At 44.8% G+C, this 27,967-nt stretch overlaps 1 protein-coding gene across 1 annotated transcript in view; it reads left to right on the forward strand.

Annotated features, from left to right (window-relative positions):
• nmo (serine/threonine-protein kinase nemo) overlaps positions 1 to 27,767 on the forward strand; it is a 111,959-nt gene extending 84,192 nt beyond the window's left edge. The window contains 10 exon segments of the mRNA XM_065452579.2: positions 1,359 to 1,488; positions 3,162 to 3,217; positions 3,682 to 3,788; positions 3,869 to 3,954; positions 5,486 to 5,695; positions 6,216 to 6,404; positions 9,095 to 9,293; positions 14,375 to 14,471; positions 17,935 to 17,963; positions 17,966 to 27,767. Coding sequence (XP_065308651.1) covers positions 1,359 to 1,488; positions 3,162 to 3,217; positions 3,682 to 3,788; positions 3,869 to 3,954; positions 5,486 to 5,695; positions 6,216 to 6,404; positions 9,095 to 9,293; positions 14,375 to 14,471; positions 17,935 to 17,963; positions 17,966 to 18,270 — 1,408 coding nt within the window. The 3' untranslated portion in view covers positions 18,271 to 27,767.
• The last annotated feature ends 200 nt before the right edge of the window (positions 27,768 to 27,967 follow it).

The raw sequence follows: 27,967 nt of genomic DNA on the forward strand, positions 1-27,967 counted from the left end.
GAATTAGTTTGCTTGTGGCGCTTTTTTATTGCACACATGCTGAAGTGTTAACAAGTGCAATAAGTAAGTATTGCACTACTGTTGCGTAGGCATGGATCATCCATTTGCTTTAAGTGCAGTTAAATGTATGATTCTCTGGCACTGCTGCTAACACTTCTGGTTTGAATATGTCTATGGTTTCTTGGTTTTGGGTAAAATGTAAGAATTCTAGATTTTTCTCACCCCGAACAAGCTTTGTGAAAAATCTGCTTTTCTCTTACATAAAGGATAATAAACGCAGCTGTTACAAAACTAACGAACAATGCCCACTTTGTGTGAGTAAGTGGTCAAGATGTGTAATATTATTATTATGTATACGGTATATGACTGCCTCCTTTTCACTTAGCACTCAAGTGAAAACCGGCATATATAATATATTCAGCGCCCACTGGCCTTGAGTGAATGGAAGCTTGCTGGCTTTTTGTAGTCATGTTTACATAAATACAACAATGGTGCATTGAATTGCATTTTCTGCACATCGCATACATGTAAACTGGGTAATGTGCAAAACAGAGAATGCAGAACTGACATTGCTCTGTATTGCAAACTGTAGTTTTGACGTTGAGGGGACGTTTACCCAACTATGTGATGTTCAAAGAAGGTTGGCTGATATGGCTGGTTTGTATTATATTAATATTTTTGCAAGGACATATGGCAGGAACCAGTAAAACAGGACTACAACAGACAAGGACAAAAGACCTGGCAGGTCTAGGAATTGACACAGAAATGCTCAAAATATGTATCGTAATGTACATAAACAAAGGCTTTAACATAAGAAAAAGCATCGCAGCTCTTGCATACCAGGTTTGCATGCTCTGCTACTCATACTTTTTCCTTTGTTTAGAAAATGCAAAGAACAAAGTAAAGAAGGGGTTGCCAAACACTTCTCAATTTGTTTTTTTGATTCATGTGGTTTCTTTTGAAAGTAATAATAATGCTTGCATGTCAACAGAAACATGTATAGATAAGTTTGTCATGTGATTTCTGGGAGCTCTCTTTTTGATTACATGTTCCTGTCAGTGATTTCGCTTGTTTAAATAGAATGTTTTGTCTCACAAAGAAGACCACTGCTCATGTTAACCATGTGTGACAGCTGCCAGAAAAATCCTGAACTTTCGGCTGCAAGACCACAAATACCTCGATTTGACCCTGGTTTTCCTCTTTAAAGATAATACCCCAATTTCCTCCCCCCCCCGGCATTTTACGAAGTATCGATCCAGAAAATGAATTACTCTAAATAATTTATATCCCATTGTAATTGCTGCCACCTGGCTTAGCATTAACCTGCTGTACCTCTTTTTGTTCTGCTTACTTTCCAGGTCAGTCACAGACCCCCGAGATGGCAAGCGAGTGGCCCTCAAAAAGATGCCCAATGTTTTCCAAAACCTGGTCTCCAGCAAGAGAGTCTATCGTGAGATCAAGATGCTCTGCTTCTTCAAGCATGAAAATGTAAGTCCTGTTCAAGTGGCCCTGGAGGAGAAATAGCGTGTGTGGGATGTGCATGTACAGACGAAAGATACAAGGTAGAAATGCATGAATTCTCGCAATTATCGTATCATGGAATCCATGAAAATGACTGAGGCATTAGTACTGTGGCTGGCAAGCAGCTTCAACCTTGCAATGACTTCTGTATGTCAGATTCTTGTCTGAGCAGCTCTGCAGTGAGTGTTGTGCTAAGTCAATGAAAGCGAGTCATGGCTTGCATTCCAATTTGCCCGGTGCTCCTACTTCAGAGGAAGCTTTAGCTCAGGCCCAACTCCGACACGGCCTATTCAAATACATGTAAAAACGCAAAAACATTTTTCTGAGATAACCCCTGGACTGATTTTAATGAAATTTGTTGCATTTGAGAGAGAAAGTTCAATTCTAGTGACTGTTGGAAGCGGAATTTTGATTTAAGGCTTGAATTTTGTTTAAAAGATTTTCAAAAATTCGGAAGTTAGAAAAAAAATAGAAGCATGAAGTTTACGAACTAATAGCTCTGCATCAAGAACAGATATCACGGTTCTGTAAACGGCATCCATTAGGTCATTCAAAGTGGACAAATTTCGTATGTCATTTTACATCTTACGTGAATTTGTTACGTTGTTTTCGAGGGTTCTGCAAAAGTTGTAATTGCGTATTAATGCATTTTTTTAGATTCATGTGTAAGATGTCGAATTTGTCCGCTTTAGGTGTGCTATCAGATACAATCCACAGAACCGCGACATCATTTTTTCTTGCCGAATTACAGAGTTGTGAACTTGAGTTTCATTTTTTGAAAATTTGCTATTTTTCCCAATTTTTAATCAATAATTTACGACCTTAATCGAAAATTCGGAACCAACAGTCACTAGATTTAAAATTTTCTATTAAATGCAACAAACCCCGTCAAATTTCGTGCAGTGGTTGCCGCGAAAAACGAATTCTCATTTTACATGTATTTAGATAGGGGCACCCGAGCTAAAGCTTCCTCTTCAGCTTCAACCGAGAGCATGTTGAGATCTTTCCACCAATATGTTGACAAGAAGCAGTGCCATAGTGAATGCTTGGCCATTTTGAGTGCAGGCTACCCTTTTGTGTTTGCAACTCTGATACACCGGCACTAAAAGTGTGTGTGTGTGTGTGTGTGTGTGTGTTCCCCTCTTAAAGTGGGAACATGAGTAACTCCCAGAGTGTGCAGGTATTGCTGTAAAAATTGATATTAAAGGCCTTAAATTGGGTGCGCTCACTCACCAGTGTCTGGTACTCATTACAAAGTTGTAGTTCGGGAGTGCAAACAACAGTGTGTGCCTGTGAGTGTGTGTGGATTCGAATGCACATGTGGGTACAAGAGCTTGTACTTGAATAAGATTCCGCTGAATGTTGCCAAAGTATGTCGGGGTATGGCAAAAATATTTGCTAGGGGCAGCAATGCTAGGTGGGCACCAGGTGCCAGAGATTGGTACACTCGCTCATCCACGTGCTCGCGCTCAAACTACAAGGCCGTGAATGTGCAAGTGTGACTGCATCTGTGCCTGAATAAAACATAAAACATCGTCGAATTTCATCGCAATTTGTAAAAAGCATGGCGCACATAGTTTGCTGCTGGGTAGTTGGACCCATTACCCTTCTGGTTTATGAAAAATATCTGCTCCTTGCAGGTCTTGTCAGCACTGGATATCCTACAGCCTCCACACTTAGATTTCTTTCAAGAAATGTATCCTTTTTTTCAAATTGTTGTGAATGTATAACTTTACTGCTTGCATAACAGTGATCCCACCGTGGTGCATTGATCAAATTCGCACTGGTTTTAATGTACCTTTTCTTCTGCAGCTATCGTATTAGTGGATGTGCGTGTTCAAGGGTGCATAGCAAAGTCCACGAAGAATGGCAAGCTTTAGTTACACTACACTACCTCAATTGCATCCTTAGACATTTTCTCTTCGTTACGTGGCAGTCATGCGATGCCAGAAAATATTAATGTTACCAAAAGTTGAACAAGTTCGTAAAGATTCATGCAACTGAAAGGCAGGGCACAAACACCACAAATGCATTTTCGTGGCTGCGTTTGCACGCAGGGATCAGTTTGTTGCAGTGGCAGCAGATGTGACAGAAGAAGGCATTTATGCTCATCTGTCATACTTCACTCTCTGCAAAAATTCCTTGACCATTGCTGCACAGATATGTCACAACAGAACTGATGCAGAGTGATCTGCACAAGATCATAGTTTCTCCACAGCCACTTACTTCGGATCACTTGAAAGTTTTTCTTTACCAAATATTGAGAGGTAAGTGTCACCACCCCCTTGTGTTGGTGGCCCCCACACCAATTTCGTGGCAGTGGCTTATCAATCTACTCATTCCCCAGGCCTCAAGTATTTACACTCCTCAAGGATACTTCACAGGGACATCAAGCCTGGCAACCTTTTGGTTAACAGCAATTGTGTTCTTAAGGTAAGTCTGTTATGCCTTTGCTACTTTCTTCCACCACTATTTCAAGACTATGCAGGTGATGACAGTTAAGTGCAAGCTGTGTATGTTTTATATGTACACACAAGCATGACATAATTTTATAATGAACAAACTATTTTTACAATATGATCATCTGGCTTCTGCTTCTAAATCAGTTTCATTGCTGAAGTCTTTTCGTTTCAAGCTACTTTGAATTTAGTCAGCAGAAGATCACTTGTCAAAGCAAGGCCGGCGGTGTGTTGGTTCAGAAGCAATTCCTTGTACTCCGACTGTGCTTGATGAATACTAACATATACGCCCTACAAAAAAGAAAGTTTTGAGTGATAGAGTGCAAATTCTTGGGCTGTACAGTGTCCTTTCAAAATATATTATTTACTGGTCTGTGGAAGCTTTTCTTGAAACATCTTCTGGCGGCAGAAGGTGTGACATGTTGTGCAAACGCCTTTGTTAGAATACTCCTTGGCTGCAGGAGGTGTATTATTTTGATAGGGAAAGCAGATTTAGAATGACTGATAGTTCCGTACAAGTTCAGTTGCTGTAAAACAGCATTGTAACACAGAGCCAACCAAACATTTCACAGGCTTGTTTGAACTTCAACAAAGCGGAGTTAAGTACTGCCAGTGTTGAATTTCAATTTAAGGTGTGAACTAGAAGAAAGGAAACCGAGGGCCCGATTTTTATTAGTCATGTCATAAGTAGCTAACAACCAAAGATGCCAAGGGCAGCAGACAGACAGACAGACAATGAACTTTTATTGAGGTCCTGAGGGACTAGCCGGTGGAGACCCGTTGGGGCCCCCGGCTCGCCGCTGGCTGCTCCCATGTTGGAATCGGGAGGCCAAGCCTCTCCGCTCTTTCACGGGCCCTTTGGACGGCCATGGACTGGAACTTGAGTTGCGTACTAGTTATGACCTCGTCCCAGTCCCGTTCGCCAAGGGCAGCATAGGGCAAATTTACATGTACTTATTAATTGAATTAAAGAAATGATAAATGAATGGAAATGACAGTGAACTGGCTGCAGGTGGGACATGAACCCATATCTTCGCATTACATGTACAGTGCTCTTGCCAATTCAGCTACTGCGGCGCCTTTTTCCCATCCAATTTCTTGGGTATTTATGTTTATCTACTAGAACTAAACCTGAGAGTGTCAGCTAGCGCCACACCTCACTGCCTTTGACAGTGGAGGTGGAACATCCCTTTTTTTTTCTTTTTTTTTTTTGTCACAGGCTTCACATGTACGTGATCTCTCTCTCTCTCTCTCTCTCTCTCTCTCTCTCTCTCTCTCTCTCTCTCTCTCTCTCTCTTTTCTCTTTTCTCTGAGTGAAAGCAACTGGTTAATAAGCCCACACATGCTACCTGAAGGCATCAGTGCTGCCGGATTTGAGGCACCGCTATGTAATTAATTAGAAGAAAGGAAAACGACGGCCCGATTTTTATTAGTCGTTCAGGTGTATTACACATGCTGTGTCGATGTTGCTGCTGTATACCTTGCTTCCTTGCCCAATTATCCAGATCTGCGACTTTGGGCTGGCCCGTCTGGAGGAGCGGGATGAACAGCGGCACATGACGCAAGAAGTTGTGACTCAGTACTATCGTGCCCCAGAGCTCCTCATGGGAGCACGTCACTACGGTTCGGCCGTTGACATCTGGTCCGTGGGCTGCATCTTTGCTGAGCTGTTGGGACGGCGCATCCTGTTCCAAGCACAGACTCCCATCCAGCAAGTGAGTGACTGCTCGTGATCAGTCTCGCTAGCTGCTGCAGTTAAGCTAGAGGTGTTGCGGTCGTTTCTAGTGCCAGCAAATCATCATGAAGCCACGTTATCCTTTTCTCCTTTGAGGCCATTTGCAACTGATTTCGCATCTTTGTAACTTTCGGAGACTTTCCACGCTTCTTTATTGAGACACTGAAGGCAAAGATTGAATCATCAAAAATTGAGTGTTTAATTATGCTCGTTCATAACAAATAACTGCAACAAAGCATTTTCGCAAAGTAGTATATCATGGGAGTTTTACACCAGATTTTTTTCATTGGCAGCAGCAGTACTGATCTGCATCTTTTCATTTTCTCACGTATGAAAGCACTGTTCTCTGAAAAAAGTGATGCTTTTAACACCTTCGAGCACAAATCTGTCACTTTAGCTTGATTCGGTACCTGCCTGTGTAGTGTCCTTTTCAAATTATTTAAGGCTTCTGCAACAGTTGTCCTCAATGGCTCACAGTATTACTATGGGTTTGTGCACAGCTGGAGCTGATCACGGAGCTGCTGGGCACTCCCCTGTTGGAAGACATGAAGCACGGTTGTGAGGGTGCGCGTGCCCACCTGCTGAGGCGTCCCACCAAGCCACCCTCCTTGGCGGCTCTCTACACCCTCTCGCCACAGGCAACCCACGAGGCAGTCCACCTGCTCTGCCAGATGCTTGTCTTCAACCCTGTACGTCCTGCTTTCCTTTCTATCTCTGGCTAATATAATGTAAAGAGAAACCACCTGGTGGTGGTTTCTCAAAGTGGCGGGTGCAAACTTGGCCGTAGCGACCGCATTGCGATGCGAGTTGAATATAAAAACACTCGTGTACTGTGCAGTGGTTGCATGTTAAAGAAAGCTGGTCAGAATTAATCCAGAGCCCTTCACTATGGTGTGCCTCGTAATCAGACCGTGGTTTTGGCATGTAGAACCTCAGAATTTAAGGTCGCAGATTGCATGCCTAACTGCTTTGTCAACATTCCAGTGGGGATGGAGTGTGGCTGCACTTGATATTAAACAAATTACAGGACTATGCCTGGCCAGGATAATAGTTTTGACAATGTTGGTCACTATAGCATGAAGGAATGGCATTTTAATGTGATAGTACCTTCATTTTGGGTAACCAAAGGAAAGTTGATGGGAAAGACAGCTTGTGCTTTGGGTCACGACATGGGACCCCAAACACAGCCCACATAGGCACAAGATCTAGTCCCACAAGAACAATATCTTTGTATAGTTGGGGATCTTGAACTTTTGAGAGGGGAAAGCCTTGGCCATTCTTCAGCATACTTAACATGGTTTAACACTGATGTGAATGGAGTGACAGGAGCTGTCTTGGAGCATACATTGTTATACAGCATACATTTCTAGCTGAAGAGAGATCAGCACAGACGGAAACTAGAGCAACCCAATTGCAACACAGTGATGTGGTTTGTACGGCACATAGTGAGACTACAAGCACATTTCTGCATGCTTATTGCTTCAGCAATAACAAGTGTCTCGGCGTTAAGCTGTCATTCTTGTGGGCAGACCAATCGTAAAAGAGAAAAAAATAATTTGCAAGTATTGCCTGTCAATTGGGCTACTAATACCAGTGTCACACAGTGCGCTTCCAATCGGGATCGAGCCTGATTGGGATCGAATTTCTCAACCATGATTGGTTCCCTCCTTCAGCTTGCCTGAAGAAGCCAGTTGCGATCAAAAGTATACCATGCAATACCCGTGTAAGGGACTCTTGCTGTTGGCTGAGATGCAGTGTTGCATGTTTTAAAGATAAGAAGAATGAGCATACCATTCGAAATGTTGTGAAGAAATCAATTATGCTTAGTGCTCTGTAGCTACCAAAGCACTTATGTCTGTCTTCTCACATTGCTTGTGTCTCATTTCACTGTGGGACAGTAAGTACAGGAAAATCTCGTTAAACTGTACCTGCTTAAACAACAGTATCATTTTAAAAGTAGTAAATTCAGATCCCCAACTCAGCGACCATTGAACATAAATGTGTTTTGTATCCGCATAAACCGCACCAGCTTATTCCACATCATAAGCCACATCAATATCATTTCGATGTCGTGCAAGCAAGGACTGGCATCATGCCGAAGCTCAGATAAAAAACACCGGGTGCTCAGCATAGAAGAAAATTAGGCATCGTTAATGCTATCAAACGTGGCACGAAGAAGTCGGCACTGGCACGCGATGGAGATCTACCGTTGACTACAGTCTGTGGCATCTGGAATGCAAAGAAGTTGCTCGGCAGCACTGCTGCGACCGCGAAAAGATGTCAGCTACAAGGTTCAACTTTTCGCCATCGTTGCCTCTGTTGCCGAAGTGTCACCTAACAACAGTGATGAGGACGACACAGAAAGCGACAGCACAGGCGATTCAGGCCGGACAGTGGCAGAAGCTGCTGCGCATTACACCAGCTGCATGAATGCAATCGTCGCGACGAGAACAGCATCCCGCAATGAAAAAGGCACCCCGCGACATCTGCAGCGCTACCGCCGCACCTTTGCACGGAGAATATACAATGCCAACGAGGAATCTGCCATGCGAGTGTTTTCCAGGAAATGGGGGCTGGCTGAAAAGCTGGCTGGCAGCTTCAGTAAGTTTGAGGCCACTGTCGTTGCTGCTAGGCCGCTGCGGCATCAAACGAAAATAACAAGACTTTTGTCACCCGAAGCGAGTAAATCACGACCTCCTCTATGAGCTTTATAGAGGAGGTCGTGGAATAAATGCATGTTTTTGCCCTTTCATTGCACTCTCTCCAAGTTCCCTTTTTGACAGGTAAGTGGACGATCTCATGCTATTTCAGTTAAGCAGTACTACCATTTAGTATGTACTTTTTCCGAGATCTGGCTAACTACGGTTTAACGAGGTTTCACTGTACCTTGAAGAAAGTGCGAACAGTCTTTGGTAGAGTAATCCAGCCTCTCTTCATCAGAAATACAGCAATGTATATAGTCAGCACTGTACATTACAGTACACATTTTTTTACCTGAGAAGCCTCCGACCGAGCTAGACCGTAGAGAGTTAGTTTCAACTTGTCCATGTTTGTGCTACTCTTTGCGGCGTACCAGGTTACTGGGACGGAAGTAACGGCACAAGTAGCAACACATAGTGTGAGCTTTGTCCAACCACGTTAGAAGTGTTTTTGTCAAAGCAATAATGCTATTTAAGAAAAATTAATAAGGAAGGACTGCGTGCCAATGTCATACAGCAGCAGTTAAGTGCAATATAGTTGGTCGTTGCAGTTTCTGTATTCTCTAGTTTAACATTGCTCCACAAGACTGCACCGCCTAGATCTCTGGTAACAAGGTATTCTGTAAATGGCAATACGTTTACAGACAAGCTATAACTCCATGATGACCATGTCAATGCAGGACAAGCGGATCAGCTGTGCAGACGCCCTGTCACACCCATACCTGGAGGAAGGACGGCTGCGATACCACTCGTGCATGTGCCGCTGCTGCCAGAGTACGCCAGCGGGTCGCCACTATGTGGCCGACTTTGAACCTGTTGCGCCACATGCCTTCGACGACTCTTTCGAGACAGAACTTCTCTCTGTGCACCAAGTGAAAGGTGAGCAGGCAGTGATTGTCATTGTTAGTGAAACGGCCACTATTCGTGAGAACAAAAAACATCATGTTCAGAGAACAGCAGTGTGGCTTGAACAAACCACGGTTGGTGATATTGTGATAGAGCTGAGGTTTGGTATTGGTAGAGGTGTGATAGGCTATAGGCAATGATCATTGATGAAATTGGGGGTCACATTAGTGAATATTGAACATATTCAAAGCACTTTAGATGGGTTAAAAGTTGCCCTTGTCCTTAGTTCTTTGTTGACAATATGTATAAAACTGAGTTGAGCAGCACAAGTGTCACTACTGCTTGAGCGGGTGATGATTGCAGTCACAATATCAAAGCTGCAGTTTGCTGTTACAGCATGGGGTTACATGTGCGCAACCATTAACAGATGTGATGACTGCGAACACTTGCACAACTTGCAACGCAAGTGTGATGAAGAGTGCTGGCCCCTCGGGGCAAATGAATTATGCAGCCTTCAACACTAGGCAAAGACAGAGTACATAAAGCAATCAGCAAACTTTGCACCCTCGACAGACTACCTCCCAAGAGAAGGTGTCCGCACGCAGCAGTCATGCGCAGCAATGGCAGGGCCAAAGGAGGGGCACGTACCTGTACTACTTTCAGACAACTGCTCTTGGCCACGAAGCAAAGACTGCGTAACCAAAGCACACCTCTTTCACCGCTGCTGGAAGTAGTCCCATAGTTTTGTTCACATTTACAGGAGTGGGGCTCCTGTGCCAATTCACCATGTGGATACAAACGCAAATTCCTTCGCCACGCTGCGCCAGAACGACTTCGGCATGTGTGTTTCGGCAGTGGCTGCAAACTGTGATCAGATTCGTTCCCCCCCAAAGAAAGAGAGCAGTCATTCATATTCCACACAACGCACAATGGCGCCTGCCGCACAGCTTCTCGTAATTTTCGCACTTATAAACACTAGACTTTTCGGCACGTTTGGCAAGTGGCTGGTACGCACACAGCCACTCCCGGCTGTTGTCAATGATGTTGGAACGGCCAGGGCGGCTGTATTGAGGTGAGCGGGTTGAGCGGCGCTGTGCTCCTAACCCGAGGCGTAAAACAACGCAAAGTGTCGACACGCCCAAAGTTGGTTTTATACGCCTGATTTTGAAAAAAAATTGACACTAATTTCGTCCGCTGTAGCCGATAGTCTGTTCTAGCGTGGTCCGTTAAAAGCGATTGAAATACGAGTGTAGACTGTATTACCAACATTTACATGTGCTGGACAGTTCCGTATCGGAGTTATCTGCTTCAAAATTCAGCTTAAGACATTGCTTAAGGCAGTTGCAGTACAGCGCTTTATTCTGTTTCGTCGTGGTTTTGAAGTGCGCTGCCATATTCCATTATTCCACCAAAGTTCAGATTGGCCTGCTCTAAAATGAAGTTTTGTCTGCTCCAAATTGCTCCAAAATGCAATTTTACTACCGTATTTACATGATTGCAGGTCGACTCGAATGTAGGTCGACCTCCCCATATTGCGTGTGACAGGGAGAAAAAAAAAAAGAACATACCCGCCGGCGCATTCCATAACGAAAATTTATTAGTAGCTGGCATGGTCGCTGGGCTACTCCTCCTCACTAGTGCTGCCATCGTCATTGCTGCTACAGTCCCGAAGCACGTCTCCGTCCAGCGAAATTCCGTATTTGCGTACATACGTAAGTCCACGCCTAAAGCACCCAACAACACAGAGCCGTCAGGGAGGCTCTTTTGACATGTCCGGTTGGCGTAAGTTCGCGGTCTTCTGCCGCCAGCCACTCGTACTCACGGCGGAGCAGGTCCTTAAAAGGCGAAGATCCAGGCTTGTCTCGTGACCATGTCGCATGTCACTGGCAGGAACCGATCACTCACTTTGGCGATGTACGCCGCAAGCTTGGCCTACAGCTTCGGAAAGTGTCCTGACTTCAGCCCGCAGAAACCTCTTTGCTAGCCGTCACAGGTGAAAATTTTGCTTCGCTGCCGTTGCCACTCTCACACCACCCATTAAATTAAGAAACATCAAACTTGCGTCCCGCTGCGCAGTTCTTTGTTTCTTCAGTGTAAAGGATGGCAACCCTCTTCAACGCCGCTGTGAACAAGCACCGAATGTTTAGTGGACTCGGAGCACTCATGACAACTGAGCAAGCATGGAAGTAGCATGTGGCCAGTAGTCAAATCAAACTCATGAAACTAAAGAGCTACAGGGAAAGAGAGACTCCATCCATGAAGTTCCATGAACTATCGATACTCCCCGCAAGCGCCGCTGTTCTGAGGGTGCCGCTGCAAATGGAACAGCGGCTCTTCCATGAACTGTAGACGCCCCCACATGAGTACTGGGCGCACTGTAAAACTCTCAATGTTGAAAAACCCTTCCGAAAAGCGAACAAACGCGCGGGATAGCGGAAAGCTACGCGTGGGGCTGTAGAGCAAACATAAAATTGGAACTACATCGTAGCTCATGAAACTCATGAAACTAAAGAGCTACAGGTCATGAGTCCACTAAACAATTACCCACGTTACAGCTAAAACTAAACTCATGAGCTACAGCTCATGAGTCCACTAAACAATTACCCACGTTACAGCTAAAACAGAGAATATGTTGCGGCTAATTTCTAGGGTGTCCAACCGAAAGAAGGGGTTAGGTGAAGACAACCTCCTTCGGATGTACAACGCGTTCCTCATGAGCCATATTAACTATGTGGCGTCAGCTCTAGTGTGGACAAAAACGGAAAAGACCAAATTAAATACACTCATGCGCAAGAGCATCAAGAAAGTGCTAGGCTTGCCTATTGCCACGAGCTCCGACAGGCTAGATCAACTCGGTATGCACAATAGCATAGACGAGATCATAGAGGCACAGGTCACTGCCCAGGTGGTTAGGCTATCGTCGAGCCAAGCTGGCAGGCGAATTCTCGACGAGGTTGGCATGGCTCCTAGGATAATGGAGGACCGGCGTATAACATTGACACGAGAAACGCGGGCGACATACCTGGTGAGGCCCTTCCCGCGGAACGTACATCCGCAGCATAACGAGGGTAGACGTAAAGCCCGTGCACGAGCCATATTGAAGAAAGTTAGGGAAGACAGAGATTCCGCGGTCTTTGTCGATGCGGCGCAGTACGGGAACAGGAGAGTGTTCGCGCTGTCGGTTGTAGACGGGCGGGGGGTTCTTCGGTCCTCGGCCTCGGTCAGAGCGGCCACCGCGAGTATAGCAGAGCAAATTGCGGTTGCGCTGGCCTTGTGTGATCCAGAGCGTACCTACATTTACACCGACTCGAGAGACGCAATCAGAGCTTTCGAGTCGGGTAACCTCGCACGAGAAGCGGCCTCCATTTTAGAGAAAAGGGCTTGCTCCGGTTTTCATTATATCACGTGGTTCCCCGCACACATGGGGACGAACGTTCTCGAGGGATTCCCAAACCTCAACGAGCTTGCCCACGACCGTGCGCGAGAACTAACGCGCCGCGACGGTCTGGAGGCTCCGGAGGGGCAGGAAGGGCCTCAGCAGAACGATCCACTCCTCACATTTAATGAAATCACTAAACATTACCAACTTGGTCGGAGAATTTATCCTCTACCTCACCCGAAGCTCAGTAGAGGTCAGTCAGCTACACTTAGAATGCTGCAGACGGGATCTTTCCCGTCGCGGGGATTCCTCAGTAGGATCTACTCGGATGTGGACCCTAGTTGTCCTGACTGCACTGAAACCTTTTGCTCAATGGCTCACATGCTCTGGCGATGTCCCGCGTTGCCTAACGACTTCCTCTCCAGCGAAGCCGAGTGGGAGGAGGCCATCAGAAGCACGGTACTCCGAAAGCAAGCCCAGGCTATCCAGAGGGCCCAGGAAAGGGCGGAGCGTCACGGCGTTCTGTCCTTTACGTGGGCGCGGCCAGCGGCTACAATGGCCTCCCGTTAGGAGGTCCTGAAAGTAGCTCCTCAGGACTAAATAAAGTTCGTTGTCTGTCTGTCTGTCTACATCGTAGCTCTCCTGATATCTCGTTGGTCTCGCTTTTTTTTTTTTTTTTGCGGTGCCATGTATTGGTTTTCATTGTAAGTCGACCCCTCTCTGCCCCCCCCCCCCCACTTCAGATTTTCAAATATTAAAAAAGAGGTGGACTTACAATCGTGTAAATACAGTAGCTCCAAAATGACTTTGGGCGGTTCTGCCCCTAGAAGTAGAAAACAATCTCTCTCTCTCACACACACACCACCTAATTTGAAACAATATGTAACGTTCACGAGTCCACTGCTAATATTTTATTGTATCTTTAATTTGCACTTTGAACTTTTCACACACCCAAGACCACCGCATGTTTTACGCATTCCTCAAACACAAAAAGTTGCCCATGTCTCCTGGTGAGTGTTCGTCGTTTGCTGTCCAGCCAGTCAACTCCACTGAGAGGCTGTTGCCCAACTTCAGCATCAAAAGTCTGTCGAAGCACACAAAACAAGTGTTTGCAGTGTCTACACTGAAGCCAAGCGAGCCCATCTGGAAATCGCGACCAACGGCATGTACAAATGAGAGTGAGCAAGGTTACTGCAGCGTCGATTGCGTGTTCAAGTCCCAACCGATGCTGAGGTCCTATGGCCGCTTCTGGGCTCCACCACAGGCTTTGTTGCTTGCTTCATAGCAAAAAAAAAGTTGTCCGCAAGTACAGCACTGGTTATGTGGTTACTGGTTATGTGTCATTACCAGTGGCACATGCCACTGGTAATGACACGTAACCGGTGCTATATTTACAGCAGTGACACATTCATCATAAAATAGATTGCCGATTGCATGAACGTCGCCAGTCACCTCCAAAGGACGGATGTGCCGCCAGTTTTTCTTTTTTCAGAATTTGTATTGATGCTTAGCATTACAGCTTGTTCAGTTATGTGTGGCTAGCACTTACCTAGTAGATGATGTTGCTTTTGTTGCTCACAAATGTCCCGGCAAGGCAGTCATGCTGAATATATGCATTCAGTTGACATTCTGAATCTGTTGCACCATGTTGCTGCCAATTGTGGTTAGGCTGCATTTATGACAAGTAATGAGAGCAATTAAGAAAACTCGTGGCTGCTTTTTATTATCCCTGCAGAAAAACTCCACAAGTTCATTCTGGAAAGGTGTGCCACTTCAAACCGGGTCCCACTCTGCATCAACCCTCTTTCGACTGCTTTCAAGAGCTTTGCTAGGTAAGAGACACTACTGTTGGAAATGCTTAACAGGCTATTAGCCCCGAGAACGAACTACAGGGGCGCTGCGAGCGCCGCTCGCGTGACGTCAGGGCAAGGACTCGCGCCTGTCGTCTGCTACATTTCGGGCGGTGTCCGGGCGCATTCTGCGGTGTTTTCGTTTGCTCGCCCTCGTTCTCTCTGCTTGTGTACTTATGGCGGTCGTCTCATAATATATTTTCACGGCGTCTTCATTCGCGAAAGTTTATTCAATAAGCTTATTTCTTAGACGACAATGCAGCTCTCGAAGGCAACGCTACAGTTCCAGCCGAAGGAGCGCAGACCAGCTCATTGCGGGTTTTTCAATCGACAACCGCAAACATATAGAAAATAAGAATCCAGTTATGATACCATACCTGCCGCGGTGCAACAAGTATGTCACAGACGCTGGCTATATATGACTTCTACAACAGTTACAATCCGCTAAAACTGGTTTGTTCACGACGAGTAGTTCATGGTGCAATATCGAATTTTTGCTTTTCTTCAGAGAAACGCTCAGCAGTAACACGAGGACTTAACTAATACTGCAGTTAGGTTCTACAAGCACAACTTGCATCTTTGACTGCTTCTTAAAATTAGGCACTTCTTCACGTGTTTATTTTAAGCGGCGGTAACTTGTAGTAAAGCTAATGAAGGCTTACGTCTATTTACAGAATACAAAATGGAATGTACCAATATATATTCCCTTTTCTGTGCTACACGTTCAACTCACTTGAGAAATTTACTGGTGCTTGTTCCTTGAGGAATATACATGACGAATTTGTTTGGCGAACTGACACAGGCTGCTTGGCCCAAATTTTTTAGAGAAATTTGCCTTTTGGGCCGTATGGCTGCAGCCAGAAAGAAGTCGAAGCGTCAATCATTAGTAGTATGGGACATATTGAAGATATAATTCCCCTGTGAAGGGTCAAAAATCAAGTGAATATATATGCAAGTCTTGTGGTGTTTTCTTTATAAGTGTTTGCGATTGAATTGGAGCAAACTTTATATTGCCTGCAGTTGGGCAAGGTCCTCTTTTATGTACCGACCAAGCGAATAGTTCTCCGTTTGCATAATTAAACAACGCTGGATCGAGACATGGTGAGACAGAAAGTGCTTGAATTTTCCTTTTCTAGGCAATCTAAGCTGCGCTGTAGTAGCTCGAGAATATTTTAGCCATTCCAATTGGAGCTGTAAAAAAAATGCTTTATGGTTTCAATTCGAAATTGTAGTGAACTGATGGGTTTCACGAACAAAGCGTGCCTCGCCATACTGACAGTCGCTTGCTACTGTTTCGTGCTACCGTTGCGTGATGGGTGTGCCATATTGTCGATAAAGGCTACTGAGCGCCACTATGAAAGATTTCATCGCTTGCAATTGATTGGCTCTCGATCTTAACAACGAAACTTTTCTCTCAGGTGATTGCTACTATGGCATTTGTGAGTTAACTATGTAAATACTCTACGTGACACGCCGTCGTGTTAGCAGCCATGAGCGTCTCGTTTTTTGGAGGCCTGTTTCAGGGAGGGGTGAAACTAACAGCAAACTTTTTCATTAAAAATGGGCGCCTAACTCTTTCTTTTACGCATTAATAAATGACCATATTTGGCTAGAACAACTCAACAGAGTAATAAGAATCATGATGACAGCTTCGCTGGGCAATGTCTTTCTAACACGAAAAACATCCTGACGCCAATTACCAAGAAGGTTCTTTCATGTAAAATGCAATGTCTCTCATAGCTAAATACTAACGGAATGTTAAGTGTTTAGCCAAGCATCGTACGCAACTTCGCATATTGAATATCCAGACATTCTTTTTACGCAAAATTTATGAACAGAGACGGCGCATATATGCATTGTAATACCAGTAGCCCCGTTCAACGCTACATAGCTTGCGTTAGCCAAGCCCGAAATTTTATTGACTCACGTGCTTTAAGAGAAGGAACTGTGGTTCAGGCATGGCAGCAGAAAGAAGCCGACATACCCTTCAATAAGTGCGGCTCAAGCCACCCATACCCCAAGCATACACGAAGGAAACGAGCGCGCGCGGCCGCCGAGCGAGACGAAGCGAGCGGCGTCCTGGCCGTGACGTCACACGCGAGAGGGCGTCACTCCTAATTCTCGCCGCTAATACCGATATCGTTGCTGCCACCGAATGAGATGTCTCATTCAGTGGTTTAATCATTGCATTCTGCTGGTGCTAACATATGCAGCATAAACTTGGTGGTTAACAACGAAGCTTGAGAAGAAGCCAAGTTGTGCACAAGTGAAGGAGCAAGAAATAAGCTGTTATGTTTGGTGTATTTGCTGAAGAGCGGAGGCTGGCGTCATTGTAGTACCAACGTCAAACAGCATTCCACCGCGTCGACGTAGACACTGACATGCTGACAGTGACGGCAAATTGGTAGGATTCAGCATGAGAACGAGACGATGGAGCATTTCCCAGAACTTTGGTGAGAGACGCCACGACCTGGATGGCTTTACCTTCTGGCGAGCTTGGATCATTAACCTCTCCCCGGCCATCAGCGAAACTCTGTCCGCTGTGCTTGTTTCCCTCTTTCCAGGATGAGCTTGGGGGCAACATGTGTGCTTTGTGTCAACCTTATCCTCCGCGGAGGTGGTGTGCTGCGTCGATACAAACCACTGGATTGGTTCATTGTAGCATGCAGCTACATCACTCTCGAAGCTTATGCTTCGAGAGCGATGTAGCTGTGTGCTACGATGTACTGGAGATGTACTCGCTGGCTGCTGCCAGTATGAGTATGACTTCGCTGTAAATAAGTTTACCCTACCAATGTAAATAAACCCCGTGTTCACTTCTTCCAACCTCCTGACCTCGCATCTCAAGAAAAAGTGACTGGTCGTGAAAAATACGGATAACGTGGGTCCGTACCTTTCACGACGCTACAGGGGTGCGTGCCGCCCCGGTAGCGTAGGCCAGCTACCCGTTCCGAGGCTCTCCGGTGGTGTAAGCTAGAGCACCACCCTCAGTGTGACACCAACCTCCGTGACCACGACTTCCAAATCCAGCAAGGCACGACATTATGAGGCAGGAACGCAGCAGAAGTAGCCAATATTCTTATCAGCATTGAGAGAAATAAATGGAGTTGGGCAGACCATGTAATGCATGGTGCAGATTCTGTTAAGAGTTACAGAATGGGTGCCAAGGGTAGGGTAATAACACTCGAGGACGGCAGAGAAGTAGGTGGTGTGATGAAATGAGTAAATTTGCAGGCATAGAATAGACTCGGCTTACACAAGACTAGGATAAATGGAGATCGCTGGGAGAGGTCTTAACTAGGCTGATTCTGATGGTAGTACCATGAAACAGCTACAGAGGGAGCAACTGAAGGGTGTCGTGCGGATCTATGCTAATGTGGTGCTTTGCTTCAGTGTCTTTTAACGACAACATCAAGCCTGATAGCTTATGTCCTTGCTGGCGCAGTTCGACGGTGGCGCACCCTTCGGAGCTGCCTCCGTCGCCCCACCAATGGGAGTGACACGGGCCCCCTCCCCTGCACCACCCGTGACCCTTGCTGTTGCCAGCCTTGGGGGCCCAAAGGCTGCAGTTGCCACAGCAGCTTCACCGACGCATCATTCACCACTGCGATCACCTCTGTCACCACCATCACCGCCCGTCTACGACGGCGGCACTGCTCCCTCGGGTCCCCCAGTGGCAGCACCACTGCTGAGCCAACCAGCTGCACAACACTCTCGACACCAGTGTGGATTGGCTGCTGTCGACTGTCTGTCACTCTCTCACACACATGCACGGGATTAGTGTTGATGGGGAGGCTTCTTGGCTTAAGGGTGCAAGTCGATGCGTCGGGAGCATTTTGGTGGGTGGTCGGCCGTCTACTGAGCGACTCAGCCGCAAGCGCTCCGTGAGAAGCTTGCGGCTGTCTTGTGTCGGCCACGAATGCGTCGAGTTTTGAGAAAGGCACAAAAAGGTCCTTGCGGATAGAGCCATTGTCAAGGCTGTGAATGGAGTCACTTTTTTTTTTTTCCCCCTCAGTGGCACCTGCTGGAAAGAGGGAAAATTATCAAGTTTTCTTTTCTCTCTATTTTTTTAGCTTCACACTTCAGTTTTCTCTTATATTGCCCTACTGCTTTATTTTTCCTCTGCTTTTAGCCAGGGTGTTCACTTGATTGCAGGATTCCTTATACTCTTTTTTTTTTTCTATCCTGTTTTGCCCTACTTGGACCCTTTGAGAAGGTCTTTGTTTGGTCTGGTTCGCATAACTGAAGAAAGATATTGCGGCATCTCAAAGGAGAGATGCAGGAGCTCAGACCATCTGGCTCTCGGTATTCAGTGAAATTTGTCAGGGACCACCGCAAACGCAAGAGGCTTTAGGGCAAATTTTCACGTGACGCAATGCCTGACCATTTGTCGCTTGCAAGCGTAGTCACCGGTGACGGCAGACATTTACGGCACTCCCAGCCTACCCCAGGTTTCTCCTTGGGGACTAGTAAAGAGCATGCTGATACTCTTCTCACCCGCCTCTGTTACTTTAACCTTCCGAGTGACGTCCTCCTCCTTGTAGAGGAATAGCATGGCTTTTTCATGTCCCTGTGCGAGCGTGGAGCGTCTTCAGGTCACGGTTGCCTGTGCATCATGTGTGGGGAGCACTTAGCCTAAAAAAAAAGTGTGCATGAGTGTGTGTGTGTTTGCACGCCATGTTTGTGTACTTGTTTGATGCGAGGAACTTGACATGGGGATCTTTAAATAAACAAAAAAAAAGGTACAGTCTGGGGAGAGCTGTTGTAATGTCTTACTGTGATAACTTACTGTCATTTTCCCTTCTATGTATGTGTGTCTTTTGCACGCTTTCATCCTTTGTAAGGCCCAACTTGCTAGTACCTCTTGTGATGCGCCCTTTGGCTGACTTACCCGCAGGAAGTGCTGGTGCAGGCGATCAAAGCTTTTTGTTATGCTAAGCAGCGCTGAAATTTGTTTTTTGGTTGTTAGCTTCCATCACTTTTCCTTTGCTGCATTCAAATTGTCAAGGCTGGTAAAATGTTTTCATTGTAAACATTATGTAGGCAGCATTCACCTAATGTAATATATAGGGTGTCCCAACTATCATACACCAAGATCTAAGCATATGCAAGTTCCACGTAGCTGGATAGAACCAAGATAATGTTGTTTGCCGTAGCTTGGAGTACCTAATTACATAATTAGTCTGAATTAACTTCTAAAATATTATAATTAGATTAGAAGTGTCAATGAGAAAATTGTAGAGCAACATGACAAACTCCCATTACAGCTTTCTGTTGTTGCTCAGTACGTGCTATATAACTGTTTTTCCAAGCGTGAAAGAAGTCCGCAAGTGCATGCAAAATTGCACATTGCTTGTATTTGTGGGCTTCTTTCACGCTCGGAAATACTTTTGTGTAGCACATACTGAGCAACAACAGAAAGCTCTGTTGGGAGTTTTTCATGTTGCTCTACAGTTTTCTTATTTACACCTTTCATCTAATTATAATACTATTTAAGAAGTTGATTAAGACTAGTTATGTAATCTGGCAGAACATAAAAAAATAATCTGCTTATCTCCAAACGACGATAAAAAACATCACCTTGGTTCTGTCGAGCTGCGTGGCATCTGCATATGTTTTAATTTTGGTGCACGATAGTTGGGACACACTGCATAGTAAGGTCCTAGGTTCACACTCTTTAAAAGCATTCAGACCATCAGCTCATAGAAACTGAGTGAACAGATTCACTTTAGGTTCTCGGCATTTGGCGTTGCTTAGCCAAGGCAATGATACCTGCCCTGCAGAATGTTTTACAAATTGGAGGTGCCTGTCATTAGCTTAGGAGTGTAGTGTGCTTCTCGAGAAATCCTCGTTCATCTCCTGCGAGGTCGAATACGTCCTTCATTCACTTCCCGACTGTGCATTTCGTACGCGAAAGAACAGCCTGTGTGTGCGCTGGAAAAAAAAAAAAACGTCTCTTCGGACCAAAGCATGTACATACATCATTACCAGTCATGCTCACTCATCAATGTACATTATTTTGTACTCCTCATAGCTAGCTAGAAACATATTAGGATTGAAAATTGGTCAAGTTGGCAACGATCCATCTTACCACTTAGGACAGGGACAAGCAAGAAGAGGGGACGCCAGCGAATGTGCTGTGTTGTTTTGCTTGTCCCTGTCTTGTGTGGTGCTGTTGAAAATGAATGGCTAGAAACAGCAGACACCCAGAAAAAGGGAGACTGAGCTTTGTGCAGCAGTGACGGAGCACACGAAGTTCTCCCTCTCACAGAAAAGTCGTGCTCTTTATTGCCTGCTGTCCGAGAAACCTCTCGCTTTGTCGTCCCCTTCCAAGCCGTTTATTTTTCCCTTTCTTCGGCTAGTTCAGCACATGCTTTCTATTTTCCTGAATGGCTGAATTCAAGTAGGAGAGTTGGTATTTACGACTGCTCTAACATCATTCACATGCAAACTTTGCATTAAGGAGCAGTTCAGCTAAGAGCACGTTGTTTTAGCTTTAGTGCACAGGTTTTAAATTTCTATGCATTTTTGTTCCTTTTTTTCCCCCTCCGAGTTCTGTATATTCATCCTCTCACCCACCACTACCGGTCTTGTTTTGTTGTGTTGATTGCATGCGGTGCATCGGGTAGCCACCCTGGCTTAAGTTTTACGTTCGCATGCTCCTGGACAGCTTCATCACATGTGAACGGTGATCTATCGGTGTATTTTTAATGTTGCCATCATTGCTTGTCCTGGTGTATTTTCGGTAATACCCGGAATTTCCTCAGTTCAGTGTGGTTGCTGATGTTGTTATGACTGCAGTCATTGGTGCTGTCGTTAACATCTTACCTCCCCCCCTCTCCCCTTTATGTTGTCCATGTGATGAAACATACCTTTTTTTAGTATGATCTCAGTATGTTGCACTTTCGTTTGCATTTTTTTTTTTTACTTTTTCATTACGGTAGTGACGCTATCGCATCGGTGGTTGATTTCTTTTTTGTTTCAAAGTGTGTGGTGTATTCACAAAAGATGGGTTGTCACTCCAAGTGGATGTTCATGCCATTGTAATTCATGTACTGTACGTAAGTGTTGCCCCACATAGGAACTTTTTGTACTCTTGCAAGGCCATTGTATGCAGCAGCATTGTATATAGCGAGGTTATTACTACTGTCACCACCTTTTTGACTTACTGCAGGACAGTTTTCCTTCATTTTTTTTTTCTTTTCCCTCCCCCTCGGGTTTTACCTCTTCTTGTTTCAACCTGTTTGTTGGTTTCTCAGCCACTCCTACTGCAGACATATATCCACACAGTTCTTGGAACTCTTACATGTCGGTTCTTTTCATGGCGCTATCCCGCATTGAGCTGCATCATTTCACTTGGTGTTTTACCAGTGGGCTCACTTGCAAGCCTGTGGGCTAAACCCTGCATAATAACTAGGCAAGCCATTTCTTTTAACTCGTAAGCGCTGATGAGTAGTTGGTGTGTGTTTTCATCCTGTCCGTAAGCAATTGACAAAGCCTCACTTATCGTTCGATGTGGCCCATGTACATACACAGTAAAATATATCGCTGCATTAAATGTCGAGGGCAAAGGACTTCTTAAAAATCTGTGTCTTTCTTATTAACTAGTGGAGGTAAAATGATGCAAGAAGCACCTTGGTGCACACGAAGTATTTGTAGTGGCGATGCCTAGTTGATGTGTGTAGCTGCTTATAAAAACACTGTTTTGCGAGTCCGTGACTTTCACCACTCGTTTTATTTTTTCTCCCCTTCTGTTCTGGCACTAACACCACACACTCTCTTTAGCTATTGACGTGCCAAAGAACAAGTGCTTCTCGTGGTTCTCTTTTTTTTTTTAGTCTACTAACACTGGCAGCGCCAACATAATTGCAACCAGATCTCTGGACCTCCACTTTTTTTTTAGTTGTCTTGGCGCAGACTGATGTGTGGGTCAACTTCCTGCCATGTACTATAGTATAACTTATTTGTGTTTTCGTGTTCCTCGGGTACTTTTTTTTCTTCTAGTTCGTGGGGGCTATAGGCTCTGCCTTGAGAGGCAACTCCTAATATTATGCGGAAACTAGTCGTAAGGATTGTTCGTCTTACACTGACCTCGGCTTCACACTGTCTTGTATGGATGCAATCATCCGGACCTTTCCTAAATGGAAAGCAAAAAACGAGAACCGCTGGTTACTGTCAAAATGGTGGTTACTGTCACTCTGCTATTGTAGCAGTGCTTGAGATCTTTAATAGGAGTCGCATATAATGGAGATTTGCTCGCCTTGTTGTGCGTTTGGGAGTGCAGCGCACATCTGATACCTTAGCTCTAGGGAGGCAGCAGTTCCGATACAAGCAGCCGCTTAGGATTCGGTAGACGTCTGCACAAATGTCCCATGTAAGAATTCAGGTTGTACTACTAGAACATATAGGAACATTTCAATTTACAAATCTGAAAGAATCCTAGGTATAAATAACTCGAGATTTAACATCGCTTTTTATTTCCCAAATCCTAGGCTTTATCGTCTTATGGTGCAAGATTGGGTCCAGTTTATGGTGCTGAGAGCAGTGTAGTGTTCATATAGAACATCATAATAAAAATGAAACTAAAGGTTAGCTTAAGATACTAACAAATTGTTAGAACAAAGCCACAACACTTTGAACAGCACGCAGAGTTTTATACAAACTACAGAGAAAGGCTGTACTACATGTAACAATCATCTAGCCTCCCGTTTTGTCCGTGTGAAGGTAGCAGAGCAGCTTGGAACAAAGCTTGTGCTTGTATTCCCCAGATAGGCCCCTACTCTGTGTATCTTTCAGCTGCTTGTTAGCTGTGGGCGTCCAGCTAGAGGTGTCAGCGCACTTGTTCCTGAAGTCGATGTGCTTGTGTTTAGTGAGCATATGTTGTGAAGTTTGCACTCTTCCTAACTAGTACTGGGAAAAGAGGGAGGTGCTTTTTAACCATTTCTTTCTGTTTGCAAATACATCCCACTTTCAACAGAGGTCCTTGCAAAGCAGCTAGTAACGAATTAAAATGAGATTGGTGGGAAAAAAAGCTATACTGGGTTATCTATTTTGTGGAAACAGATTTTAAGTTCTCCTGTGGTGGGAATGTCAATTCTTTCACTTTGGGAAATGGCATGCTGATAAGTGTTACTGTAAGCTCAGTGCATTTTGCCAAAGATTTTGAACTTTATTTCACGATACTGGTGCTGAACACAAAATTTGGATACAGTTTCCTTCCATTAATTCCGTTGGCAGTTAATTCAATATTTCATTTAATTCGATACCGGCCAGCGCCCACGCATATCTGTGGGCCTAATAAATAACTTCCCCAGTCAAATGCCTGACTAAATGACTAATGAATCAGTAATGACTAAAGGGGTCATTGCTGGAATCAGTAATGACCCCTTTAGTCATTGACCCCTTTAGTGGCTTTAATGACCCCTTTAGTGGCAGCGTCTGTCTCTGCGGAGCTCAAGGGACAGTGAATGCATTGAATCTCCCATCGAAAATTCCCATCTTCAGCTTGCCCTAGAAAGATTAAGTAATAGCTGTAGCTCCCAATATCTGATAATAGTATTTATACGATTCTAGCAGACGCCTTCCTTCATTTCTTGCTCCCTGCCCTCCCCCCCCTCCCCTACACACACACACACACACACTTTTTTTTGTTTAAAGAAATTGCGCCATAAATTGCCTGTGCAATGCGATTGAGAAGGGGGGGGGGATGCAAAACCAAAACCGCTGTCGCGGCGTTCATATGCTTTACTGCATAACATGGATCACTGCGGTGAAGCTGACTTTAGAAAACCAGCTGCCATTGTGCAACACACATTAGACCCTTGGCCACCTTTCTTGCTAAAAAAATGGGCGCAAGCTAGACTTCTGCTTTGTTTAGAAACTTCAACGCCATTTCTATGTTAGTTTTCTGTTTTGAGCACAGAAATGGGGTGCTCATTTTATTTGGGGTTGTGTTAATATTGCTCAAATACTGCCAAATGAATCGCCGTTTGTGTGTGTGTGTGTGTGTGTGTGTGTGTGTGTTTTTCATATTTTCTAAATCTTGTTTAACTCAAACCTCTGAATAATTGGTCATTTTCATCAGTCACTTTGGAGTTGAATTAACAGAAGTCGATTGTATTCGTTACTGTTGCTGGGACCTGTGCAGTCGGGACCTGTGCTCTGAGGAAATGGATTACAAAATTATAAAATTTTGGTAATGAGCTAACATGACTCTGCAATTTGTCTTGCAAGTAGCATCCACCTCTTCATGTAATCCAGCTCATGTGACAGAATTGCAAATATCTACCACAGGAGATCCTTAGTAATTCTGTTTGCATTAAGATAACTCTGTTTACACGGCCTACTATTACAAGCTTGAGGTTTACGCTTCTCGTGCTGCACGCACTTGCATGAATCTTCCCCCAAGTCTAGGGAACTGCAAACACGTTCCGTGGTCTGCACACAGATGTCGTTGCCGAGGCACAGTTTTGTTCCGCACGAGAGGTATGCTGGCCGGTGTGGCAAAAATGCCACATTGGCCAGTAACCTTGCATGTTGTTCTGGTACAGTGCACCATGGATTGTAAATTTCGGTTCATTGGTAGGCATCCCCCACATTTTGGAGGGATTTCCACTGCCGAACATTTAGCACATGCAATTGCTGACATCTAAAACCTCGGGTACGACAATCTTGGCCCTCCTTTCACCGCCCTATCCCTTCCCCCCTTCTTTTTGTGCTGTTTTCCATAAAGGGATGGTAGCCATCAGAGGTGTTGAAAAAGTTTCACACACTGCTATCTAGCCTTATGTCAGAATTTTTAAATATTCTTACACTTACTGTAAGGCAATAGCTTCTGCCCCCTCTTTGTTTAGTGACACTCCATGCTACTCTTAATACACCAACTACTACTATTTTATCACTGTTTGCATATTTCACTTCTAGTGTGTGTGACGAAAGCAGGTTCACTTTGCTGTTTTGCAACTCTGTAATGATTGTAATCTTGCCGCTACAACTGGTAAATGTGGTGTTATGCTCTACCGTGCTGCTCTGTTCACGCCTTTCTTCCCGCTTTAGATAAGAATCTGTGCGTGACAAAATGTAGTCAGTGAAGGTCGTGGTTTTCACACTGTATCTCCATAGTGGGCTTGCAGCCGAGAAATGGTGCAAGTTGAACATTCAAAGTTGAGGCTGTGACGAAATGTGGTACTATGTAGTAGCGAGTGGCATTGCTTGTTGCACATGCCTTTGTAGAGAAGAAAAAAAATATTCGTCTGCTTGCTGTAGTCCTGGACAGGTTGAAGATGCATTTTGTTTTCTGGTGTTGCATTCTGGAGCTGTCGCACTTAGTGGTACCTAAGGCAGTTTTATCATGAGAATAAATAGGTTCCAAGTGGTTTCTTCGTTCCTTCAGACGCGTTCAGTGCCATGTTTCACATCATTTGTAGGACTACCAAAGCACAGGTTCAATGACTGGTTGAAGAGGATGCTTGCTTGATGTAACATCCAGCATTGACGCCTCACAGTAACAAAGGTTATAATGTGTTGATGTCGTATTTCTGCTGCCTATTGTGTTAGTGCAGCAGAAAACAAAGCTGTTTGGAAGTAATGTCACCAAAGTGTACAATCACACTCAATCCTACAGTGATTTCTTGCTTGCACCAGTTTAGCCATTTGGAGTGCGCTGACAGTGGTACCTGCAAAGGTGACAGCTCCCAAATGCCGCTCTTCCTCGACGCTGGTCCACTACTTCCTGTAGATGAGCTCGCTGTATGTTTGTCATCTTAGCCCTTGACGAGGAGCGAAGCAGGTTATAACCACAGAAGGTGCTCATGTTTTAAGATCAACAGTGCTATTAATGAGATGGGCTTGAATTCTGTACCTGGCTTGCAGCAGACTGGACAAAGGTGGTAAAGTGGTCCACTGATTGCACAATTGACTATTTGGGCTCTTGCCTGCATGTAAAGGCTGCACTGTATTGAAGTAATTTACTGCTGTATGCAACTACTGCAGAAGCTTCAGATAGCGTTGAGAAAGGTGCAGCCTTCAACACACAGCTTTTAACATGTGAATTGACTTAAAGCAGCCTTGTACAGCAGGCACTTGGCTTCTAAAAAAAAAGTGTCCATAGAATGCATTTCTCACTGGACAAATTTGTTTTTGCACAGGAGTGAAAAAGGTGCAGAAGGCATGTTTGCTTTAAATGTATTGTAGGCTGTACTTGCAAAGCAGAGATGTTACGTGAAAGCATTGGCAAAAATGAACTACTGGCATCGTGCCTCATGCATTTAGAGATTAAGCTGCACATCAAAGTTGTTGTAGCTGCATGTAAGCATGTTAAGGACTATGGAAGCTCTTATTCAAAATAAAAGCAAAACAAAAAAACTGTGGTAATGTCTCGCAGCAACTCTGACATGTTTCTGTATTGCACTGTGGACCCTTCTTCTAATTGTCAAGTTTTCATATTCATGTGATGCTTCTGCCAAACTAACGGCTGCGCAGGCTATCGTGCAAACAATGACAAAACGCCAGCTGCAACTGGCCACATTCATCTACGACGTACAATACTGAAATTGTGCGAACCACAACTGGCACCTTTCATCTCGAAAGATCTTTCTTTACAATAATTTGCCGATTTGGAAATAAGCCTTGTCTCCAATGTTGGCCACGTTGCTGATTTGAAAATGTGCTCGCCGGCACCCTGGGCCGTTCTGGCTCGTTTGCACAGAATGGTGTGTACCACATTTGTCATCAAAAGCAGCAGCATTTGTACGGCTTTGGCCCGAGCCTTCCTGAGAAAAATTAATTTCTCTGAAAATGCATGGTGCTTGCACATCTCACAAGCAGCATGCCACGCCTGTCGGGTATCGTTTGTCGAGAGCAGAGCCTTTGTACATCACCAGTAGCTTCTGTACGCATGTGGTCTTCTTCAGTGTGCAGTTTCTTGTGGGTGTGTGTTTTTTGTACGCGACTACTAACAACTGCTGTTCATCACCACCACCACAACTACTACTACTGTACTATTACTACTACTGTTTGCACATTGCTTAGGTGGAATGCTCTCCAAATGTGTATTAGTCAGCACACTTTATGAATTGGGTGGAGTTTGGTGTTGTGCCTTCCAGGGAAGAATATTTCCATCTTCCTCACAAGTCTCTTGTAGGTCTTTTTAAGAATGTGGTGTGTACTCGTCCTGTCGTGGTCTCTTCTTTTTTGTCCTCTGTTGTGAATGTTCTTAAATACAGATTCACAGTGCTCATTGGTGGAAACTATGAATAGAGTTTTGTTTTGGTTTGTTTACTGGTCGTCTCCTGTCTTCACTTTGACCTCCTGCAACACACACAGCATGCAACATGAAAAAAAAAAAGAAGGAAAGGAGGTGCGATATGTTGTATCGGATTTGAAAAATCGCCATTGAAGTGGGATAGAGGGTTGCGGCACTTGATGAATGATGACCACAGTGCAAAGTAAAGCAGTAAAGTGAGAATTCGTAACGGAGT

This window comes from Dermacentor albipictus, chromosome 2 (genome assembly GCF_038994185.2).
Source record: "Dermacentor albipictus isolate Rhodes 1998 colony chromosome 2, USDA_Dalb.pri_finalv2, whole genome shotgun sequence".
In the NCBI taxonomy this organism is placed as follows: domain Eukaryota; kingdom Metazoa; phylum Arthropoda; class Arachnida; order Ixodida; family Ixodidae; genus Dermacentor; species Dermacentor albipictus.